The sequence below is a fragment of the Chanodichthys erythropterus genome, chromosome 24, assembly GCF_024489055.1.
Source record: "Chanodichthys erythropterus isolate Z2021 chromosome 24, ASM2448905v1, whole genome shotgun sequence".
NCBI classification, from domain to species: domain Eukaryota; kingdom Metazoa; phylum Chordata; class Actinopteri; order Cypriniformes; family Xenocyprididae; genus Chanodichthys; species Chanodichthys erythropterus.
The window spans coordinates 28351183-28374981 of record NC_090244.1 but is presented as its reverse complement, the minus strand read 5'-3'; the positions used below and the strand labels follow the sequence as shown (position 1 = coordinate 28374981).

Here is a 23799-nt window from a genome sequence, read left to right as displayed (position 1 = left end):
CCATTGGAGTCCGGTTCCTGAGATGCCCTTCGACATGAGGATTGACTGGAGAATCAGGTGGTTAATAGTGTCAAAAGCAGCAGACAGATCCAGCAAGATGAGTACTAAAGATTTAAAAGCTACTCTTGCCAGAGCTTCATTAATTGAGAGCAGGGCAGTCTCGGTTGAGTGGCCGCTTTTGAAGCCAGACTGGTTGTTGTTCAGGAGGTTGTTCTGTGTGAGAAAGGTAGAGATTTGGTTGAACACGACTGGCTCAAGTGTCTTAGCAATGAATGGAAGATGGGATACTAGTTTTCTAAAAGTGCTGAATTTAGAGTGGGTTTTTCTGTTTTTGCCCACAGAACTGCAGCTTGATCGACGGACGGATGGACAGACCAGTAAACCAAGCCTTAATTATCAATAAACCACATAAGAGCAACCAATGAAAAAGCTACCAACCATGTAGCAGCACTCTAGCATTATGATAGCAAGTTTTATGTAGACCACAAGCACCACTCACATATTCTTCAGAGAAAAACAAAAAAAAAAAAACACTACAAATAGTGGCCCCTGATGATGCAATGGAGGTATTTTAAGATATCGTGCATCACAAGTCATTGTAGGAAGGAATATTTCTTCTTAGACAAAATCTCTCTCCTAAAATGTAATTTCTCTGGCCGATTTGGAAATGGGCCTCGGAGGGAAGCAGTGTTGTTGTTTGCATGATAATCCTACTGTTGTGGACTATGATTTAACAACTGCAGCTCGCACATGCTCGTTCTGAGACGCCCCCCGCCAGGCGTGTCTTCATAAGCAAAAAGCTAACAAATGGTTTTAATAGCTTAGCCCACATAATGTAAAAACTCCCTTTAAACTTATTAATGCGATCAGGGGGGTCTTCCACAAATGTGCAATTTACGTGTCAGGGCGAGCGGGGGCGGTAACGACCAATCGGGGAGAAATAACGCTCCATACTTACTTTAAAGAACCCCCAGGGCACGACCTTTGACCTGAGAATAATCTCTGCCCATAAAAGAATGATTGCTTTTGTCTCCCTCCACTCCGACCGGCCGTCATTAAGGGGCTGCATTTACGGGCCGCCGTGAAAATGTGTGGCTAACAGAGAGATGCTTTAAAATAGACAGACACACATAAACGGTGTTACACAGACGGCACCCACAAACGCGCGGTCATTAGCAAAGCCACGACGGGTAAGAACAATTCTGTAGAGACACTGATAACACACACACTGTAAAAGACTATTCTCACAGCGCTAAGATTTTATGGGCAATGAGATGTTAAGAAAATGATGTACAAAATGATGTACATCTATGGATCTCTTTGTTATGAAGCCTTTTTTCTTCGCTGCATACACTCTTAAAAAAAAGGTTCTTTATTTGGCATTGATTGTTCCATGAAGAACCTTTAGCATCCATGGAATCTTTACATTCCACAAAAGGTTCTTAAAGAATTAGTTCACTTTCAAATAAAATTTTCCTGATAATTTACTCACCCCCATGACATCCAAGATGTTCATGTCTTTCTTTCTTCAGTTGAAAAGAAATTAAGGTTTTTGATGAAAACATTCCAGGATTATTCTCCTTATAGTGGACTTCAATGGAGCTCAAGCGGTTGAAGGTCAAAATTACAGTTTCAGTGCAGCTTCAAAGGGCTTTAAACAATGTCAGACGAGGAATAAGGGTCTTATCTAGAGAAACCATCACTCATTCTCTACAAAAATTGTAAATTTATAATCTTTATATAAACAAATGATCGCCTTTCCAAGTGCTTCCGCCAAAACCGCACTTTCGTATTCTTCAAATGCCCTACACCTTCCCAATTCTACTTACGGAAAGAACGCAGCGCCAGTTCCATTTTTTCTGTTTTTTTTTGATGTTTGTTTCGCCATGAGTCATGAGATATGTTTATATCAGTCAACACATCTAAAAGCATCAGCAGTTTAAAGGTGCCCTCGAATTAAAAAGTGAATTTACCTTGGCATAGTTGAATAACAAGAGTTCAGTACATGGAAATAACATACAGTGAGTCTCAAACTCCATTGTTTCCTCCTTCTTATATAAATCTCATTTGTTTAAAAGACCTCTGAAGAACAGGCGAATCTCAACATAATAACGACTATTACGTAACAGTCGGGGTGTACGCCCCCAATATTTGCATATGCCAGCCCATGTTCCCAACATTATGAAAGGCATTAGACAAGGGCAGACAGTATTAACGTCTGGATCTGTGCACAGCTGAATCATCAGACTAGGTAAGCAAGCAAGGACAATAGCGAAAAATGGCAGATGGAGCAATAATAACTGACATGATCCATGATTACATGATACTCCATGACACGGAGCACAGCCTCAAATTCATTCAGAATCAATGTAAACAATATAACAGTATACAATACTCACATAATCTGACGCATGCATGACGAACACTTTGTAAAGATCCATTTGAGGGTTATATTAGCTGTGTAAACTTTATTTATGCACTGTTCAAGACAAGAGCAAGCTCTGTTGGCGTGGAGCACAAGAATTAAAGGGCCAGAAGTCCTGAATCGCCTCATTTATAACGATGCCCCAAAATAGGCAGTTACAAAAATGAATTTAAAAAAATCTATGAGGTATTTTGAGCTGAAACTTCACAGACACATTCAGGGGACACCTTAGACTTATATCACATCTTTTTAAAAAAAGTTCTAGGGCACCTTTAAAAAACAGGAAGTGCACAAAAAATATGTAGAACCCATGTAAAACAATAGCTGGCAAAGAGGGACAGTGTTTGATATAAATCAAAGTCCCTTTTAGGAAAGTCAGTTCACCCAACGGCCTCCAGGAAATGCTTCAAGTATGCTGCTATTGTAGCGTCTCTGCAGTACTATTAGTATCATTTAATTACTATATTTACAATATACAATCAATGTAATATATACATTTCATATTTAGTTGTCAGCAATTTTATAGCCATTACATTTTAGCTATGTGTTGTAATTTTAATGTAGTGTGTATTATATTTGTGAATGTAAAATGTCTGCAAAGTTTCAAAGATTAAAGTGCAGATAAATAAAGTTATTGTCTCCCAAATCCACTTTGATGAGATTGATATGGTAAAACCAATGCCATTGTTACTGTTCGTATCGCTGTGTATCAAGAGTAATTGGTTTCCAACCAATCACAAGACTGGGTCATCTGACCAATCAGAACAGAGTAGACCAATCACAACAGACTGTTGTGGTTCACTGAACACCCTGTTCTGATGACGCAAGAGTTGCAACTATGGCAGCTGAGAAGGCCATTCTTTGGGTTATTTTTGAAGAATTTATATGCTATATTTTTACTATAAAATTCTTACGACGAATATGTTTTCTAATATCTTCAATTGCAGCATAAACTGAGTTGAAGCGGACACCTTTGTAAAGACTTTACTTGGACCCATTGTGCAAGCTGTTTTTTTCATACAGCATGGTTTATATAGCTACATGTTGCTGCTGATTGGGCTGACATTTTTGACACACCCACCAAACAAGTCCCTGTTGCACACCATTTTCAGGAAACATGTCGTTCAACCCAGAAACCCTAGGAAAACTTTGTGCACCGGTTTGAGCTTGAACGTGCCCCAGGCCAATCACCAATAAGACCAATCAGAGAAGAGCAGAGCAGACTAATCACAACAGACTGGACCATCTGACCAATCAGAGAAGAGCAGGCTTTTGAAAAGATTAGTTTAGAAAAGTTTAGAGAAACTGAATCTTCAAACAAACCTCTTTCAGACTCTAAGAAAAGTGCTGATGCTGCAATGTGTATTATGAGAAAATTACTGTTTTTGGACCTTGGATGCATGTAAACCTATTGTAGGAGACTCCAAAACACAATCAGGAACCTTAAAAATGGCATGATGGGGCAATTTAATATTATATATATATATATATATATATATATATATATATATATATATATATATATATATATATATATATATATATATATATATATATATATATATATATATATATATATATATATATAAAAATCTTTCTCTAAATTACATTTTAATTAAATACAAATTACACTGAAATATTTATGTATTTACCATTTCTGTACATCTAGGCAAACAACTTACAGTTAAAATATTTCTAAAAACACTAGAATTTTATAAAATATACAGTTGTCTCCTTCCCAAGGTGTGGTCTGTTTTCTAGGATTGTTATGTTTAATTTACATTTATTTCGTTATATTGGTTTCTTCTGTTCATAGTCTATTAGTAATTCTATTTATGTCCCACTGTTGACTCTTGAATACTAATGTTCAGGTTATTTCATTAATAACACAGAGAGAAGCAGCCATTTTAATTTTAATTTGAAATATTCCAGCCCGTTACATGTTCAGAATGACCTAACATATTCATTTATCTGCTCCAAATTCCTTCTGAAATACAGCCGTTTGGGAATGCAGCTAAGGTACATTCTAAGCCAGGATTGCATTCTTTATGGAGAAGGACATTTCATAATATCAAACAAAACAAATCATTTATTATTGAAAACTTTACATTACTGAAATGTAAAGTTACGTGGTTAAAGTTTATATTTGTATATTTATATAGTTATATATTACCTATATAATGCAATATTTGTACGAGTATTTCATTGTTAGCTTATCAATAATTATAATAGCTTCTCAAAATTTACTGTAATAAAGGATTTGATTTACCGTAGTGAGTTTGACTGACACACAAGTATGCAAACTTTTTTCAGAGACTAAAATAATTGGTATATAACTAGTTTTGGTGAGAATATTAGCATTTTTTTGTTGCATATCTGTGTCGCTTCATTGCATTACTCTCGGTTTGAACACCTTGAGTCAGGAATTTGTCCACAAGCAATCAATACACAGTGAAATTAAACATCATAGGCGATCAACTTCACTTCACAGCATATGTCGTGTGACTGAGTTAATTAAACGCTACAGAACCTGATGAGAACAAAGGAATGATAAGTACATGGAAATATGTTTCGCGTGCCCACCTGAACATACTGAGGGTGAAGAACAAAGAGAACACGAGTGAGAGAAAAAGAAAATAAATGAGCAAGCGGGGCAAGGCAGGGTGGGGGTTTACAAACGGCTACAAAAGAAAAGACAGGGTACAAAAAAAGTGGCGAAAGCAGCTGTGATTGAATTAAGCTCCAATGGCAGTAATTGTTACTGTGTGTGCGTGCTAGCGGTGCCGGCAGACATCTCGACGGAAACAGAAACAGGGAGGCGTGGCGTGGTTTCACCAGCTGCCTGCTGCCATTCACACCTGAGCACCTCTCCATTCTGATGAGAATTAATCTACTCCACCTCCTCCGGGACACGCTCACACTCACACACACACATCCTGGGAATAGCTAATGAAGAAATACAACCTTGGCAAGGGAGAGAGAGGATATTCATCCATTCATTCATTCACACACTCACTCACTCGGGTATGATAATGGTGGTCTGGGCTTCATGGGCGTGAGGAGTGTGTGAAAGTGTTCACTGGAGCACTGGATAGCAGATAAGGTCATAAGAGGTCATTCGGCTAAAGACATTAAGCCATCATAGCTATTTCTCACATGCAGGATTAGTGATCTAAACAACAGTTTAGGTCAAACTCACTTCTAAAACTCTTATCTGTATAATAGTATAAACAAACCCCAACACCTTAGATTTGCTTTTAGCCAACCAACTGTGCATTAATCGTTATGTGTCTAATTACTTTAAAGGATTAGTTTACTTTAAAATGAAAATGACCCCATGATTTACTCACCCTCAAGCCATGCTAGGTGTATATGACTTTCTTCTTTCTGATGAACACATTCGGAGAAATATTAATAAATATCCTGATGCATCAGAGCTTTATAATGGCAGTGAACAGGACCAACGTGCATAAAGCTGAAGAAAGTGTCTCCATCCATCATAAATGTACTTCACATGGCTCTGTGGGGTTAATAAAGCCCTTCTGAAGCGAACCGATGCGTTTGTGTAAAATAAATAAAAATAAAAATAAAAATAAAAAATAGCAATATTTATCAAGTTATGGGGGGTCTTATTGGTAAAAATTATTTTATTAATTATTAGGCTTAAATGAAAATATTCTCAGGTGAGACTTGGGAAACACAGGAAACCATGCATGGATACTCACTACCACTGTCAAAATAATATTATATTATGATATGTTATACCGTATAGAGCTATAAAAAAAAATGCCCAAACACAGGTACAAACTACACCTTAAAGATATGAATTATATATTCCTTAACAAAGCTTAATAAAATGTCCTCGTGTTTTAACTAAAGCAAACGATTAATAAAACATGCTTGTGAGTTGATATCTTTTTTCCCCATGTGTGGATCTCCATAAATTGGCCTAAATATTTTCAACGCAGTCCTTCATAAAGTCTGGGGACAGTTAAACTTATTAATTATCGCAGATTTGCACAGAGAGTTCAGTGTTTGTATTCCCTGTGTGATGGGATGTAAAATAAGATGACGCAGCGTCAGTAAAGATGTTAATGATATGACACCGCTTGGTCTATAATGAATTAAAAAAAGACAGGCATTACATTGAAAATCTAAGTTTTGTTATAAATAATCATTATTTTATGTTGTGTTAGTTTTTTTCCACTACACCATTAACGGTTTATAGCCTAGAACTGCTGTTTTCCGCAAAATTCAGCGTGATCACTGGTCAGGTTTTGAATGTGCCCCCTTGCACTATAATAAACATATCATATCTCACAGTCAGTGCCAGAAATGTCACATAAAAAAATAAAAATAAAATAAGTGCAATGACGCTGATTATTTTTACTATTGTGAAGTGAGACGAATGAAGAGCGATTCATTGTGCAGTCTCAAACCTTTCACTAGCAACTATCCTGAGCTGTGACAGGGAAAAATATAAGTCCATAAAGTCCTGTTTTTTAAAAAAAAAACAAAAAAAAAACAACAGGGAGAAAGTCTTCTCAATCCCCACACTCACTTTGGGTCACTGGGCCAAATAAATGCTTTGGGTCCCAAACTAATAGGTTAATCTCTCCCTCTTATTAAAGGCTAACAGTTTCCATTATAAGCTGACCAGCCCAGACCAGGCACAGACAAGGGAAAGATTTTCACAAGCCTGAACTGTCACTTTAACCAACAAGCCATTTCACACGAGGAAAACGTAAATGCATGTACACGCACATAGCAATACTGGCTGTACACAAATATGAACGAATTCAGACCCAGATAAACCACTAAACAATTCTAAGGTAAGTACTCTGCAGTCCTAGGCTCTGCTCCAAAACCCTTCTGAGAGACAACCTTTTCAACAAAACAAATCACAAAAAACAAAAGTGAAACTAAACACATGAAGCAAAGCAAAACAAAAAAAAAACCAAAGCAATAAAAAAGCAAAGCAAACAAAACAAAACAAAAACTAAGCAAAAGAAAACATATCGAAATAAAACACAAAAAAAGCAAAACAACACAAAAAAACGAACAGAACAAAAGAAATAAAAACAGAAAGCAACACAAAAAGCAAAACAAACAAACAAAGCAAAAGAAAACAGAAATCAAACAAAAATCAAAACAAGACAGAACAAGCACAGAAAAAACAAAACAGAACAGAACAAAAACAAACAGAACAAAGCAAAACAAAATAAAAACAAAGCAAAAGAAACATCAAAATAAAACAAAGCAAGACAAGACAAAACAAGCAAAGTAAAACAAAACAAAACAGAACAAAAAAACAGAAGACAACAGCAAAACAAACAAAGCAAAAGAAAACATCGACATAAAAAGCAAAACAAGACAGAACAAAGTAAAACAAAAAGACAAAACAGAACAAAACAAAAACAAAGCAAAAGAAAAGAAAAAAAATAAGACAAAATGAACATAAAAAACAGAACAAAGCAACACAAAGCAAAAACAAAAACAACACAAAAACAAAGCAATGCAATGCAAAACAAAGCATTTAAAAAAAAGCAAATCAAGACAAAATAGAACAGAACAAAAACAAAACAGAACACAAAGTAATATAATTCAAAGGTAAAACAAAAAGCAAAACAATTCAAAAGCAAAAACAAACAATACAAGCAAACCAAAATAAAAAAAGCAAATAAAACAAGAGAAAACAGAGAATAAAATAAAATAAAAAGCAGAACCCAAAGCACAAAGGCAAAACAAAACACGAAAAGCAAAACAAAAGAGACAAGATAAAAAACAAAACAAACACACTGTAAGGCAAATTCTAAGGCAGCAGTGCATTCTTTGTGCAGAGGGCAATTTCATAATGACAAACACAACAAAACATTGACTGTAGAAATTAAACAATCTATACTGCACAAATACTTGCGTTTGCTGTTTTATGTCTGTATGAATGTTGCATTGTTAGCTTAGCAACATGCTAACAGCAAACTCTACTAGAACCAATTAAGTTGAGCTGCTTCATGTGATTCACTGACACAATCAGTCACTTATGAGGCTCCATTTCTGTTAGGATTAGCCTCAGAAAGCAGCGGTCTATGCAGGCTGTAGGCAAGGCAGCTAACCAGGTTTTGGAATAGAGCCCAAAACACACATCTTTCTCAGGGTCACTTCTGGAAACAATGCTCAGAGATCCCGTAATCAGGACCCACAGTCACCGCAGTTTACACCTTCTAGCATGTGGGAAAATCAGCGTTTAAGAAAGTTGCACTGATTGAAGGAGGGTGGAGGGGGTTTGGCTCGGGGACAGGGTGGGGGTCACCTCCAGGGCTCTGGCTGCTGACCAAGCTGCTGCCTTGCCCCGGGGCCGGCCAGGGGCCAGATGAGTCCTGCAGCCCCTCGAGGGCTTGGGGACACCGGCGGTGTCTCCACACAACCAGGACATCACCTCTAATACTGCAACTCACTAAATATGGACTGAGCTGATGGAACTGTGAAGGTCGAGGCTCTACTGCAGCGAAATGAAGGAAGTCGATATATGAACAAGAAAAGCATGAAGCAGAACTGGGAAAGGAGCCGAATTCAAAACAGAGTCATATCAGACAATGATATATCTGAAATGAGCAACATAAAAACAGCAATAATATTTCATTCATTTAAGTAATTATTATCATTAGTAGTAGTACTAATAGTAATGATTTAATTACATTACATTACAATACATCACATCAGACATCAGTTTTGTTTTCCTGTAAACTACAGTATAGGGTACTGCATCTGAACGGACACCATTCTCACAGAGCCAAGAAAACATTCTAGACACGTCTATATTAAATCATAATTATGCCTCATTAGCCTAATTACTGATCACTGCAGCTCACCATCAAAAAAGCAATGAATGCCTACAGATTAAAAAAACTCTGTACTGATATGATAATAGAAGACACACGAGACACACTGAAACTATTAAATATTTTGTCTTGACATCGTATAAAATAATGTTACAATGATGTGATAATAAAGAACAGATAACACCATATAACCAATGCTTTTTTCAAGAGAAATTTAATTAGTCCAGGATTAAAGCAATCTTACCTTTTTGAGAAAGATTTTTTTTTAAAAAGGTTAATTATTAAAAAAAATATTAAATGAAACTATTTATTTGCAACAAAAATAAAAAATAAACAATATTATTAATTTATTACAGGGTACCCCCAGGATCCTCCAAATGAAATTCAAGGCTTTTTAAGACCTTTTTAATACCATTTTAAATGAAATTCAATGCCAACTTCGTACCCATTCTGACAGAAGTATGAGGGGAAAATGTCAAATCTGTATACATTTTGAACCCTAAAAAATAAATAATAAAATAAAAAAAACTGAAGCTATATATATCAACTTCATTTTGCCAAAAAATAAAAATCTCTCATTGTTATTAGTTTTTAACATTTAGTGGAAGTAGGCTGTTTTCCTTTACTTCATGCTAGCTTAAATAAAATTAAAATTTTGCACTGAACAACACTGTACAGAACATATACAACCCTTGAATACATTTGTACACTCTTCTGTTTCTTGACATGGTAGCATCGGTCGCGTTTCGGTGATTTAAAACGACGCTCGTGACTTAAAGTGCTTTTACTGTAATTTAGGCAAGCGCGCTCATAATAGAAGCGACGCGGTTGAGAGCGCGGCTCATGGTTGCATAGCAACAACAGACGCCACGGGAGCGAAAGCGCATTGGAAAGAAGGAGAATCCGCGGCCGCGTATGTGACGCGTACTAGAGAATAATAATTATACTAATAATAATAATTTAGCGGGCCGGATTATGTTTCATTTTTGAGATCAGTTGCGGGCTGGCAGTTTGAGACCACTGGACTAGACTATCACAGAACGCTGACACAATCAGCTAACCAATGATGATTTTCATTCAATCCGAGCACAGATATTGACTCGTATTACTCGTATAATACTCGTACTCGGCAGAAGTGCTTTATCCGTACCGGATACTCGTTTCAGCCGAGTATCCGGCTCATCTCTAGTAATTTACCTCACTTGCCTAGTAACCATAGTATCGGGTGCGCAAGCTTTCGCGCTTACTGCTATGACGTGGAGCGTGAGGTGCACTCAACATTAAGCTGCATGAATTTTTAATTAGCCTACACTAGTAACAGTTCATTTTGTTACGGTATGAACTTAATCCTAGGAAAAGTTAAAAAATAAAAATAAATAAAAATAAGACCTTTGTAACGAAATCCAAGACTTTGTATACCAAATTCAAGGCTATTAAGGCCTTAATTTTAGATTATCAAATCTAAGACTTTTTCAATGCTTTTAAGACCCCGCGGGTACCCTGTATTAATTAAACTATAGCTGCGTCTCATTTCAGAGATCGTCCTCTGAGGTCGCATTTATAGGCTGTATACGTCATCAATATGTCTTATTTAAGAAAAGTAACCATAATCAAATTAATTATTCCTTGTGAAGTGTAAAACACTGTAATTTCTTTCTTACTTTGCAATCTAACGGTTACTTTTCTTAAATGAGAACGCCTCGATGACGTAAACAGCCTTCAAATGTGACCTCTGGAGGACGCAGCCTCCAAAATGAGGCGCAGCTTATTTATTTATGTATATATTTATTTATTCTCACCACACATGTATAGACTGTCTTTAAAAGTCAATTTCAGTGTCATCAGCAGTGCAGTTCAACTTCCCGAAAGCTGGTAGCAGTCATTGATTTAACCAGGAGACTGTGAAGGACTTACCAATCCTTGAGATTGATGGAACTATAGCTAAGGTTCGGATACTTATTTATTGACCAGAGAGAGGGACGGGGGCTCAGGATGAAAGAGGGGAGACCTTTGGCCCCTTCTCTGATGTGATAGTTCGTTAATGGAGCAGGGGGGCGGGGGGTTCGGTCTCAGGACAGAGCAAGTGGAAAGCTTTTCATGGTGACCTAGCCAGCATCTCATTCTGGACACAGCTTATCCTTCATTCTTACATCATAATTCTGTTATATCTTGTATAACTTACAGTTTCCTGGCTTTGAAGGCCTCGGCAAACTCTCGGACACTCCTCAAGGAAGCCAAATCCAGCGTCATGGCTTCAACACGAGCTTTGCTCTAGAGAAAGAGGAACAGAAAAAAAAAGAAACCAGCAGATATTATACCAGCTACATCCATCACTATCACACTGCTAACAAACAGAAAGCCACAGCCCACACATCCCGCTCTAACTCACTGAACACTTCCCAGCCCAAACCCTCCACTCCATCTCACGGACACCATGAAAAACAGCTCCATCTCCCTTTGCCTAAATCAGGGCCTCATTTCCAATAGGGAATGTTGCACATTCTGTGGCAGGAGAGCATCTCAATATCCTCTTTATGGCATTTTTATGACCCTCCGCACTGACTGTATCCGATCTTTCCTCCGTGCATCCTGTGCTTACACTAAGTAAACGGTGAGGCAGTGGCTCCCTTCTTTCATAATGTCCATAATGGCATATAGAACAGGCTCAAGGAGATAAATAATGTATGAGCAAAGCCAAATCCACAATAATGGTCTCTCTCAGTGCTGGCTTTTAGGTGTACCTTTGATCATACCAGAACACGATCGATATGAAGGAAGACACATAAATCACTCCACAAAGGAAGGATCAGAGTCTCGCTGGTCAGAGGTCAGCTGAAGTTCTCTCGAGGTGAAGTCAGTGGGAAATTCTCAGGTTTTAGTGTATAGACACACCAGCAAAAAAAATAATTCGTTAATTAATTAATAAACAAACAAGTAAATCTACCAGCATGTAGAACTGGTCCAATGTCATTAAGACAAGCAAACTAAATAACTAGATAGATAAATAAATAATATATACACACACACAATTTATTGTTAGAAACCATGTGATAAGTAAGATAATGCAAAGTCAAATATTAATATTTAACAACCAAATAATCAAAGCTACAGAAAATATCACTTATTAGTAAGCTAGCACATCTATATGCTGAGAAAGGAAATTTGGAAATTTCAGGTCTGTTTCATTGACTGTTCTCTGTGTTTCCTTCTCGCCACAAACAGCTGTGTGCTAACTTAGCAGGTTCCGCTAGTCCTGTACGGCATCTCTGATGAGGGATTTTTTGATGAATGACTGTATAAACTCTGCTAATATTACAGTGGGGTTAGGAGACATGGGGCAATTTAATTATGCCATGTACAGCACACCACCAGGTTAACAGGAAAACCACCCCATCAGCATTTCTCCTATCAACAGCACGTCCACCAACCACTTACAATTGCTAATCAGCCGCTGTGCAATTAGTGCTGTAGACGATTCTAGATGGCTACTGTTCTATAAAGACTTCAGAGCAATCATGTCTAGTCTTGTCATACGCCCTCGATGGCAAACTGCAAGATATACAATAACTGTTCAACATCACTTTTCATCACATTATTACTGTCCAATGGGGCTTGACTAATACCCAGAGATGTTTGTTTCAGCGTTATCGCCAACAAGAATTAGGACACTTGGTTATTAAAGCCCATCAATATAATATTAAAAAGGAAGTTGTGTTGACCCAACAAAATGCCCACAACAAAATTATTGGCTTCCATCTAATGACTCCAACACAAAAGTTCAATATGCAGCAATATGCAGATTTATATGCATAAGCACTTGCACACACACACACACTTTTTTTTTTTTTTTAAATAAGTGTATTAGAATTACAATAACCCTTAAAAGACTGGGATTTCTATGAAGTAAATTTTCAGGTCTGCATCATATGTGTCACTACCAGATTTTTTTATGTTTTTGAAAGAAGTCTCTTCTGCTCACCAAGGCCACATTTGTTTGATGAAAAATACAGTAAAACAGCAGTATTGTGAAATAAGTGTTATATATATATAATATAATTTATTTCTGTGATTAAAGCTGAATTTTCAGTATCATTCCTCCAGTCTTCAGTGTCATCCTTCAGAAATCATTCTAATATGCTGATTTTTACCCGAGGCACTGATTCAACATGATTTGTTTGATCAAAAAAACAGTAAAAACAGCAGTATTGTGAAATATTACAATAAGATATTATATATATATATATATCATTGGATTATGTGACACTGAACACTGAAGTAATGATGCTAAAAATAAATATGCTAAATATGCATTTCAGTTTTTTCTAAGATTATTTTAATTGCAAGCACATTTGGTCCTCCCATGGACAAGCAAAAACCACTACACACATCGTACAGACTGGCTTATTTGTCAGTAGTGCAGAGCTACTCCAACTAACAGGTCTTATTTATCTAAATCAGGTTTAGCCTGTGGGCCTGCAGTCCTTGACTGTGATTATGCGATAAGACTGAGACGTAGACAGCATAAGTCTACTCTAAAACTGCCACAGGGCAAACACGAACAACAGAAACCGATGTCAGAGCAAATGGATAATTATTTCAGAAAGATCTCAGAGTCTGTCTAGAGATTACAGTCTCAATTCAATATGATTTATCTCAGTGTTTCCCTAATGGCAGGTTGTGACCGAAAAATTGGCTGCTCTGATGGGTCGCGAAAACAATGATATGTTAAATAGGGGTTCACTTGCAGCTAGGATAAACACTGTATTTTATTGTATTTTATGACTGATATGTGGCAAACAGCAGCATGTGCACACCTAAGGGCTGCTTTCTAGTGTACGCATCAGATGATCAACGATGAGCGTCCAGTTAGACTGATTGCTGGGTGAATGATGTGCGGCAGTTGCGTGAGTTATTGTGTGTCAGGCTCCACTAGCCGTGTTTGGCAGGTGTATGGCATGTGAAAACTGGAAAACAGGAAATAACAGCTGCTGGGAAACACAAGAGGACAGATGTGAAGACTGATGACTAAATGATTTGGACAGATATCAAACCAGAACAGGTAGGTTTGATGTGTGGTACCGTTGGTTAACAGACTGTACAAGTCTGACGCAAGCCAGACTTTTGTTATCAGCAAAGTCCGGTCCACTTCATAGCCTATTCTGGCAGGAAACAGCTCCTTTTTAACAGAAAAAAATGTAAAGGGATAAATGAAAATATGTAAATATGAATTGGAATCTGAAATGAAGTGTTCAAATTTTTCATCATAACTGAGCTACAGCAAGCAGTGATGTAGTCGAGACTTGAGTAGGTTAAGTATGAGTCAAGACCAAGTCCAGAAGAGGGCCGAAACCAAGTCAGGAGTGAGACCAGAAGAGGGTTGTGTTTGAAACAAGACTGACAACAGAAAAGGATCAAGTCCAAATCAAGACAGAACAGAAGAGCGTTGAGTCCGAAACAAAGCTGAGACCAGAAGAGGGTCAAGTTTGAATCGAGATCGAGAACAGGAGAGGGTCAAGTCCGAATCAAGACTTGAGACCAGAAGAAGGTCAAGTAAAAATCAAGACCGAGACAAGGGTCGGGTCCAAATCAAGTTAAAATAGAAGAGGGTCAAGTCCGAATCAAGGCAGAGAACAGAAGAGGGTTGAGTTTGAAAACAAAACTGAGAACAAAAAAGGGTCAAGTTTGAATCAGGTGTTTGAGGATATTCCCATTTATCTTCTGCTACTTGCTATAAAACAAACTCTTTCAAGACATATTTTTTAAAGATTTGAAACCACAAATTTTGCAAACTTTGTTGAATCCAGCAAATAGTCTGGTACTTTACATGACTTTTTGTAAATGACATTTCGCAGAGGACTGATAAAACCCTGCAATCCCTATATCCCAGAAATTGTTCAGAAGCCAGGCAACCAATCAGACTGGAGCTTACAATTTTGGAAAGCGAGTCATTGCTTCCAAAATCTCAAGTCACCAGTCATCTCAAGAATCAATGAGATCTGGAATTTCAGATGATGGCATTTGAGGCTAAAACATTCCCTGCACGACTTTCACAATGCATTCAAGTTTGTTGAATTTTTAAACCACAAATTCACCAGGTTTACCAATATAAAGGGTTTGGAAGTGATTTGAGTAACCGGTGCTTCATGCTACATACTGACAATGAACCTGTATGAAATGAACCTGACAATGAAATCTTTTTCTGTTTTATAGAATAAAGTCATATACATCTGGGACGGCATGAGGGTTAGCAGATGATGAGAGAATTTTCATTATCGGGTGGACTATCCCTTTAATTGTGGTAAGGAAAGGGAATCCATTTGGGAGGCCTCCGGATACACAGGGGCCTTGCGGAACCATGATCCAGCCCTTCCCTCAATTCACTTGCTCTCTTTCACTCACAGACCACTGTTATCCATTAGCAGATGTATCCGAAAATACTTACAGTACACTAATTGCAGCTACAGTCCCCCGGGAAAAACCTGAGGTTAAGTGCGCTGCTAAAGGGCACAACAAGGGTTCTTACTAATTGTCCAGTTAGTAATTGTCCAGGTGGTCACCCCCACCTGATAGCGGGTCTGCAACATTTGCATAACCAGCCCAGTGTCTTAACCAACATACAACAATACTATATTGTCGTCTCTCTGCACAGTCTACGTAGAGCACAAGCAATCAACAGTAATGTCGCCCAGAGCCACACCCTGTCATGGAAAAATTACCCAACATCCCCAAACACCATTCATCAATGTGGAACTGTGCTTGACGGGGACCTTGTCAAACTGCACAGCCCACAGTCACCTTCCACTGCAGCGCAGCTTAATCACGACACCCAAACACACAATAAGCTGCTAGTAAGGTCTCCTGTAACTTGACGTGTACTAGTAATATTACACCAATAATGCTGTAAAGTCAACATGAAGTCAAATTTGACCCTATTTACTTTCATTTTACACATTTCTGGCCTTACTGTGCTGGATTTATTGGTGTTTGTTATTCAAAATGTCTTTGTAGTCCTTCATTATATTATAATGACTTGATTTCTGACTTACGTCATCAAGCCCTCTTTTTCATATGGAATAACTAAGTGACTTTATAAAAGTATTATTTTAGTTATTTCAATATATGAAATTAAAAATACACACCTTGTGTAAAGCTTGTGAAATTTGTGTGAGAATTTGTCTGCTCCAATAAATACGCAACTTGTCTGAATTATCAGGTCCATTATTTTTGCAGTTATTTTGGTGAAACAAATGGCATAAAACTTATCCAGTCAAAAGTTACAAAGCATCATGTCCTTCTGTTTTAGGAAAACATTCATCACGTCTGATATTGGTTTCATACTATAGCACTGTTGTTACATCTCTGGGATTTAGGGGAACCCACCTACATGTCATAAAAGAACAGACGGTTAGGAAGACGAGTTAGCAAAGCCAGAGTGCATCATCAAATGACACTCTATGATCTTTTGCATCGCTAAACCATTTTCTTCAGGAGGATGAATATTTCCCCAGCATACTTTGCTTGGAGCATCAGAAAATTGAGGTACTGATACAAGGAAATGGTTCAAATTTAGCTGACTCCCCACTTTAGGGAGGAAAAAGCCTTGAGCTGCATCAATTCTTGTATATTTGTAGTTTATAGGCTATAAAGTATTACTAAGCTGTAAAAAACAAGCAGGATATCATGTGGACACTAAGAAAGCAGGAAGTGGGAGAATTCTGGGATGCTTCAGTGACTGACGACACCTGCTCCATGTTTAGCTACAGACCCGGTTTAGAAGGAGATAAATTGGTTTGGCGGGAGCAGACAGAAGCCGAAGCGTTGCTCTGAAATGATTTGATAAATGTATGATGGAGATGCAACAAACAGGTTTATTTTTTAAAGTGCCGGCACAAGCGCTCTGGAGGGTTATTCCTCAGCCTGTGTTGCCCCACTGGAGCGCACACAGATTTATCACACACTGGATGAGAAGAAAGCCAGAGAGACGGGACACGAGACCGAGGAGGACTAAATTTGAGGCAGCACTGGGGGTCCCCGGAGTGAATGGTCATAGAGACAAATATGTTTTTTCATTAAGGATGGAATGGATCCATTCTTCAGTCATGTGACATGGCATGATGGTAATCAGGCACTATAAAGACACAGACAGAACACTCATATGGGTACAACCCACATACAAACATGTTTTGGGCTGAACAAATCATGCAAATGAAAGGTAGATGGTTTCAATAGCCTGAGATATTACCATCGGCAGTGAATCACTCATCTTTCTTGCTATAGATGACATATAATTTACTATTTCATCATTTCTAATGTGCTAAAGATTGTCACCAGATACAGAGAAAACTCGGCTTTGTGTCACAGAAACAAATTATATTTTAAAGTATATTAAAATAGAAAACCGTTATTTTAAATTGTAATAATATTTCAGAATATTGTTTCCAAACTTTTGACCAGTACTGTATATACATACATGGCTTGAAATTAAAGGGGACCTATTATGCCCCCTTTTACAAGATGTAAAATAAGTCTCTGATGTCCCCAGAGTGTGTATGTGAAGTTTTAGCTCTGAAACGTACCGTTTCAGTGTGTGCCCTTTAAATGCAAATGAGCTGCTGTGCTCTGCCTAAGAGGGCGGAGCTTCAAGAGCTGATTCTCCGGTGCAAGGAGCTAGTTAGGACGCGCCATAATGTCAGAAACTGAGAATATATGCTGCATGGAGATAGAACAGGTATAGTTTAGTTTAATTACGGTTATAACTTATATTGTCTGCTTGTTTTTATCCACTATATTAGTACAAGTCTGTTTACCAATGAGTTTTATGACATTTATTGTACTTCACACAAAAGATGAAGCGTCTGTTTTCACTCTAAGAGCTTAATAAAACTGTAAGTGTGCATTAAAATATTATCCATTAACACTCTCTCTCCCTTGCATTATCATCAACATACACAGCGTAGAACACAAACACTCATTAAAACTAACAGTAAACAAATATATAAAGACATTACACCTTTTCAGGTGGTGCTTAATAAACTGGTAAACTTTATATCCATAAATCAACTCCGATGAACTGTAATAAATTGCTCTCACCTTCATTACTGCCGTATCCAGCATTACTCTGGATACTGTAAGCTGGATCACAAACAGTTTACTGATCTATCCTTGAGTAACACATTTTTAGCACAACCTCTGTTTTGTATTGTGCCTTTGTATTGACATTTGTCCACAAAGCAGTCCGGTGTGAAATGATTCGCACATATATAAACAAATCTTTTGTTTTGAATCAGTGATTCGGAGCGGCAAAGTTATGTGATTTCAACAGTTTGGCAGTTTGACATGCGATCTGAACCAAAAGATCCGAAGCATGGTTTTTTTTTTTTTTTCGGCCATCACTAGATATTTGTTATTTTGTTTTATTGGAGCACAAAAAGTATTCTTTAATATCTTTGAAATATTAAGGTTGAACCACTGTAGTCACATGAACTGTTTTAAATACGTCTTTAGTAGTTTTCTGGGCATTGAAAGTGTTAATTATCTTGCTGTCAATGCAGGCCTCACTGAGTCATCGGATTTCATCAAAAATATCTTAATTTGTGTTCTGAAGATAAACGAAGGTCTTACAGATGTGGAACGACATGAAGGTGAGTAATTAATGCCAACTTTCATTTTTGGGTGAAATAACCCTTTAAACCCTTTATATTAGAAAATGCTTAAGAGATTGTTAGTTTTATGTACTCATATCCATATATTTTGTTCTTATGTCACAAGTAATAATCTCAAGGTTTACTGTATTTTACACAATTATTTGGTTCTGTTGTAATCTGTGTCGCATTTCAGAGGCTGTGTACTCTGGAGGTCACATTTGAAGGTTGCATACATCATTATCTAAGAAAAGTAACCATAATAAAATTGACATACCCTGTGAGGTGTAAAATATTTATTTTATTTCAATTTTATTATGGTTACTTTTATTAAATAAGACATCCTTGATGACGTATGCATGATATTTTCATTGGCAAAATTCAGCAAATGTTTAACTTATTTATTGAACTGTAGTATAAAATCAGTATCACATTTGCTTTTGTGCTATTCGGGACCAAAACAGCACTTGTGTGATGTTGCGCTCATTACTCCTGTGACATAACTATATCATAAGATATAAATATAAGAGACAAAAACTCATATGGGGTCATTTTTGCCTTTTAGGGTAACATAACTGCATTCTAAAAGCTCCATATACAGTGAGTTGTTGTCCTGCTTCATGTTAGTAACCAATCAACTGTATGAAATGTGAGATGAACTACATAGGTCTGGGGCAGGGCGGGTGTGTTAAATGTGTTGAGAATTAAAACCCATTATTTTGTCTCATAACTAAGTTATTAAATTAACATGTTAAATCGACAGCCCTACATATATAGTATTTGGATACATAACTATATATTAAAATTTACTATATATTCTATATACAGTATATCTATGTATTTGAACCACTGTAATCACTTGACATTCTGTATGTTAAGTAAATGCACAATGCTTAATAAAACTACAGAACAAGGTACAGAAAGAAAAGAGGAACAGAAAGACTGGACCAGGTCCAAAAAGAAGCGCACAACCTGGACGCCTGCTTTCCTGTGCAGATTAAAGTCTCGTGAAGAAAATAAAGTTTATTGCCTGGAAAGAGGAGGGAGAAGGCATGTAGAAGCATTAAAGCAACGGAGGTGAACAATTAGACAGATGGCCGGGTTTCAGAGGAAAAAAAGACTTGAGAAATAGAGGGAGAGAGCATACATGGACGAAACTGTTCAAGAATTTTATGAGAACGCCCAACAACCGCACATCTCTTCAAGGGCACGTGAAGAGCAGAGAGATGAGCTTTTCTCTGGCGAACTTCAGTGTTTAACGCTGAGTGTGCAAACAGAGCAGAGCAGAGCAGGTGACAGACCAAAGAGCTCAGAGACACTGCAGCTGGAAACATTAGCAGCATTAATTAACTCTGGGGATAAGCTTGTTTTTAGCTTGATCATTTTTCTGATTAGAAAGATACAATTAAAACTTTTTTTTTAATGTATGGGTTATGATTGTCTTTATTTTTAATATTTAGTCTCTCATAAGAAAAAAAATCCTTAAAAATATATTATATTACTAAATAGTCAAAATATTTTGTTCTAATGTATTAATTTGTGTATAAAATATATTCTTTTTCTGGTAGTACTATTATGATTATTATGATTATTATTATTTCACACTGCAGCTGGAAATTGCAGCATTAATTAATTGAGGAGAAAAGCTTGTTTTTTAGCTTGAAAGTTTTTTTTATTTATTTATTTATTTTTGACCTTTATTATTGTTTTAATTTCATTTATTACGGTTTTATTTATGTTTTAATTTTTTTAATATATCTCTCACAAGAACAAAATCTGACAAAATATGTATTATTATATTATATTATATTATATTATATTATATTATATTATATTATATTATATTATATTATATTATATTATATTATATTATATTATATTATAATATGCTTGAAATTTGTTTGCATTCAAATACATTTTTATTCCTGTGTATAAAAATGTATTAATTTATGTAGATGTAAATATATAATTTGCTTGTAACAATAAGTATTTTATTATCATCATCATCATCATCATCATCTAACGTTAAAGGTGCCCTAGAATTAAAAAGTGAATTTACCTTACCATAGTTGAATAACAAGAGTTCAGTACATGGAAATGACATACAGTGAGTCTCAAACCCCATTGTTTCCTCCTCCTTATATAAATCTCATTTGTTTAAAAGACCTCTGGAAAACAGGCGGATCTCAACACAGATTGTGACGCAACAGTCGGGATCATTAATATATACGCCCCCAATATTTGCATATGCCAGCTCATGTTCAAGACATTACACAAGGGCAGCCAGTATTAACGTCTGGATCTGTGCACAGCTGAATCATCAGACTAGTTAAGCAAGCAAGAACAGCAGCGAAAAATGGCAGATGGAGCAATAATAACTGACATGATCCATGATATCATGATATTTTTAGTGATATTTGTAAATTGTCTTTCTAAATGTTTCGTTAGCTTGTTGCTAATGTACTGTTAAATGTGGTTAAAGTTACCATCATTTCTTACTGTATTCACGGAGACAAGAGAGTCGTTATTTTCATTTTTAAAACACTTGCAGTCTGTATAATTCATAAACACAACTTCATTCTTTATAAATCTCTCCAACAGTGTGTAATGTTAGCTTCAGCCACAGAGCACAGCCTCAAATTCATTCAGAATCAAATGTAAACATCCAAATAAATACCATACTTACGCGATTAGACATGCTGCATGACGAACACTTTGTAAAGATTCATTTTTAGGGTTATATTAGCTGTGTAAACTTTGTTTATGCACTATTTAAGGCAAGCGCGAGCTCCGGGGGCGGGGGACCACGAGAATTTAAAGGGGCCGCATATTTAATGATTCCCCAAAATAGGCAGTTAAAAAAATGAATTAAAAAAAATCTATGGGGTATTTTGAGCTGAAACTTCACAGACACATTCAGGGGACACCTTAGACTTATATTACATCTTTTGAAAACACGTTCTACGGCACCTTTAACAAAGATTAATAAATGTATTAAATGTTATTTATTAAATGTAATAAATGTATTGCATATTGCAAAAATATTAACTAATGGAACCTTATTGTAAAGTGTTACCATTATTATTATTATGATGATTGATGATGATGAAGATTATGATGATGATGATGATGATCATGATCATAATAATAAAAAAAACTTTCACAAGATGCTTTAGAAAGCTACCCAGAGAATATCCTCACATGAAAAAATACTATAGTAATTTATAGTAAATACTTTAGTGTTTCTGAACCATACAATAGTAAAGTACTTGAATTAATTTACTGTGGTAATTATATAGTTGCTGTGGTAACATAACAACTATAGTAATATAAATAAATTACGCTACCCAATACTGCACTAAGTTTTCTACAACTATACGGTATATTATACTACAATACTACAGTTTACTGTAGTAAAAACTAAAGTATACTACAGTATTTATTACAGTTTATCAGTTCACTATAGTTAATACTACAGTATTCTGTAGTATTCATTAACAAAGTGTTGTAAATACTATAATATATACAGTATACTACAATTTAAAAACACTTTAGTATTTACTATAAATTGCTGTAGAGCTAAAGACAAAGCTCATTTGTTGGTCACCACATAATTCCCATAATTTCATATATATTGTTTCATAATGACTGTAAAATCAATCTAAAATGTGGAAAATATTAATAAAGATTAGGTAGATGCATAGTAAAACAAAAAAGAGAGAGATATATTGTGGGGAGGAGGAGTGGATAAACCTGAAAAACACTGCAGGCCAAACTTGACGCTGCTTCGCCACGGCTCCATCATGAACACACCTGAGAACAGTGTCGGCTCTGACGAACACCGCATAAAGAAACGTGTGGCTGAGCAGGCTGACAAAGTCTAAAGCACACATGGGAACTCTGGGTAATTTATCTATGACAGCACAGCTCTTTACTCTTCTGTTGTTGATTGCACGTTCTCATCCGTTCGCAAAAGGTAAACGGAGTGCGTGTGCTGTAAAATCATTTGAACTAATGGATGTGCAGTTACCACATCCATTTCCTGCCTATAGAGGAAGTGCTGCTAATTAAGTGGCCATTCACTCTAATGTGAACAGGATGCAGTTTCTTTCTCAGGCACAAAGTAATTAACAGAGACTAAAGAACACAACATTACGTTCTTAAAAATAAAGGGTCCAAAAGGTGTTTTTTGCAGTGATGCCATTTTGGGTTCCACAAAGAACCTTTCAGTGAACAGTTCATAAAAGAACCATTTATTTGTAAGGGAAGAATATTAAAAGGGGTCATGAATTGAGAAATCAACTTTTCCTTGAGCTTTTGATATATAAGAGGTCATCGTACTGTAATAATATTTCAGAACTGAAAACTTCCTTGTTAGTCCAATAAAAGTTATTGACACCAGACCCAGATAACGACTCGTCCCGGAATGTGATTATCTATAGATAGGTGAAACTCCGCCTCCACAGAAGAAATCAACGCCTACTTCATCATTGCAACGTTATCCCCGCCCACTGTTAGTGAGATGAGGAGGAGAGAAGAGCGATACAGGACTAAAATAACATTACCTTTTAAAGGATCCTAATGCAGGAATATGGTTATTTATTTTCAACAATTTGAATGTCTCAGTTGAGCTTCATTTATTTGTTTTCGGTACATTTCACTGTGGATACTTTGGTAAATTAATCGCATTTCGGCGCAGGCTTTGCAAACAGACTTTTACGACATGAACTCGACAGTAATGCAACAACATGTCAGTAACGGTGTTCATTCTGATATTAATGATTCATGTACAGTCAGATGTGTCAGTAAATCAAACCAGTGAGTAAACGCTCAACTTCATGTTATTTCTTTTAGTAGGATGAATCTGTTATTTAAATGGCGATTAAATTATATA

General features: G+C 36.5%; 1 protein-coding gene across 2 annotated transcripts in view; it reads right to left on the bottom strand.

Moving 5' to 3' along the window:
* wwox (WW domain containing oxidoreductase) overlaps nucleotides 1–23799 on the bottom strand; it is a 278702-nt gene that overhangs the window by 212576 nt on the left and 42327 nt on the right. For both annotated transcript variants that reach the window (XM_067379017.1, XM_067379018.1), the window contains exon 6: nucleotides 11447–11535. In XM_067379017.1, coding sequence (XP_067235118.1) covers nucleotides 11447–11535 — 89 coding nt within the window. The remainder of the gene's footprint in view (nucleotides 1–11446; nucleotides 11536–23799) is intronic.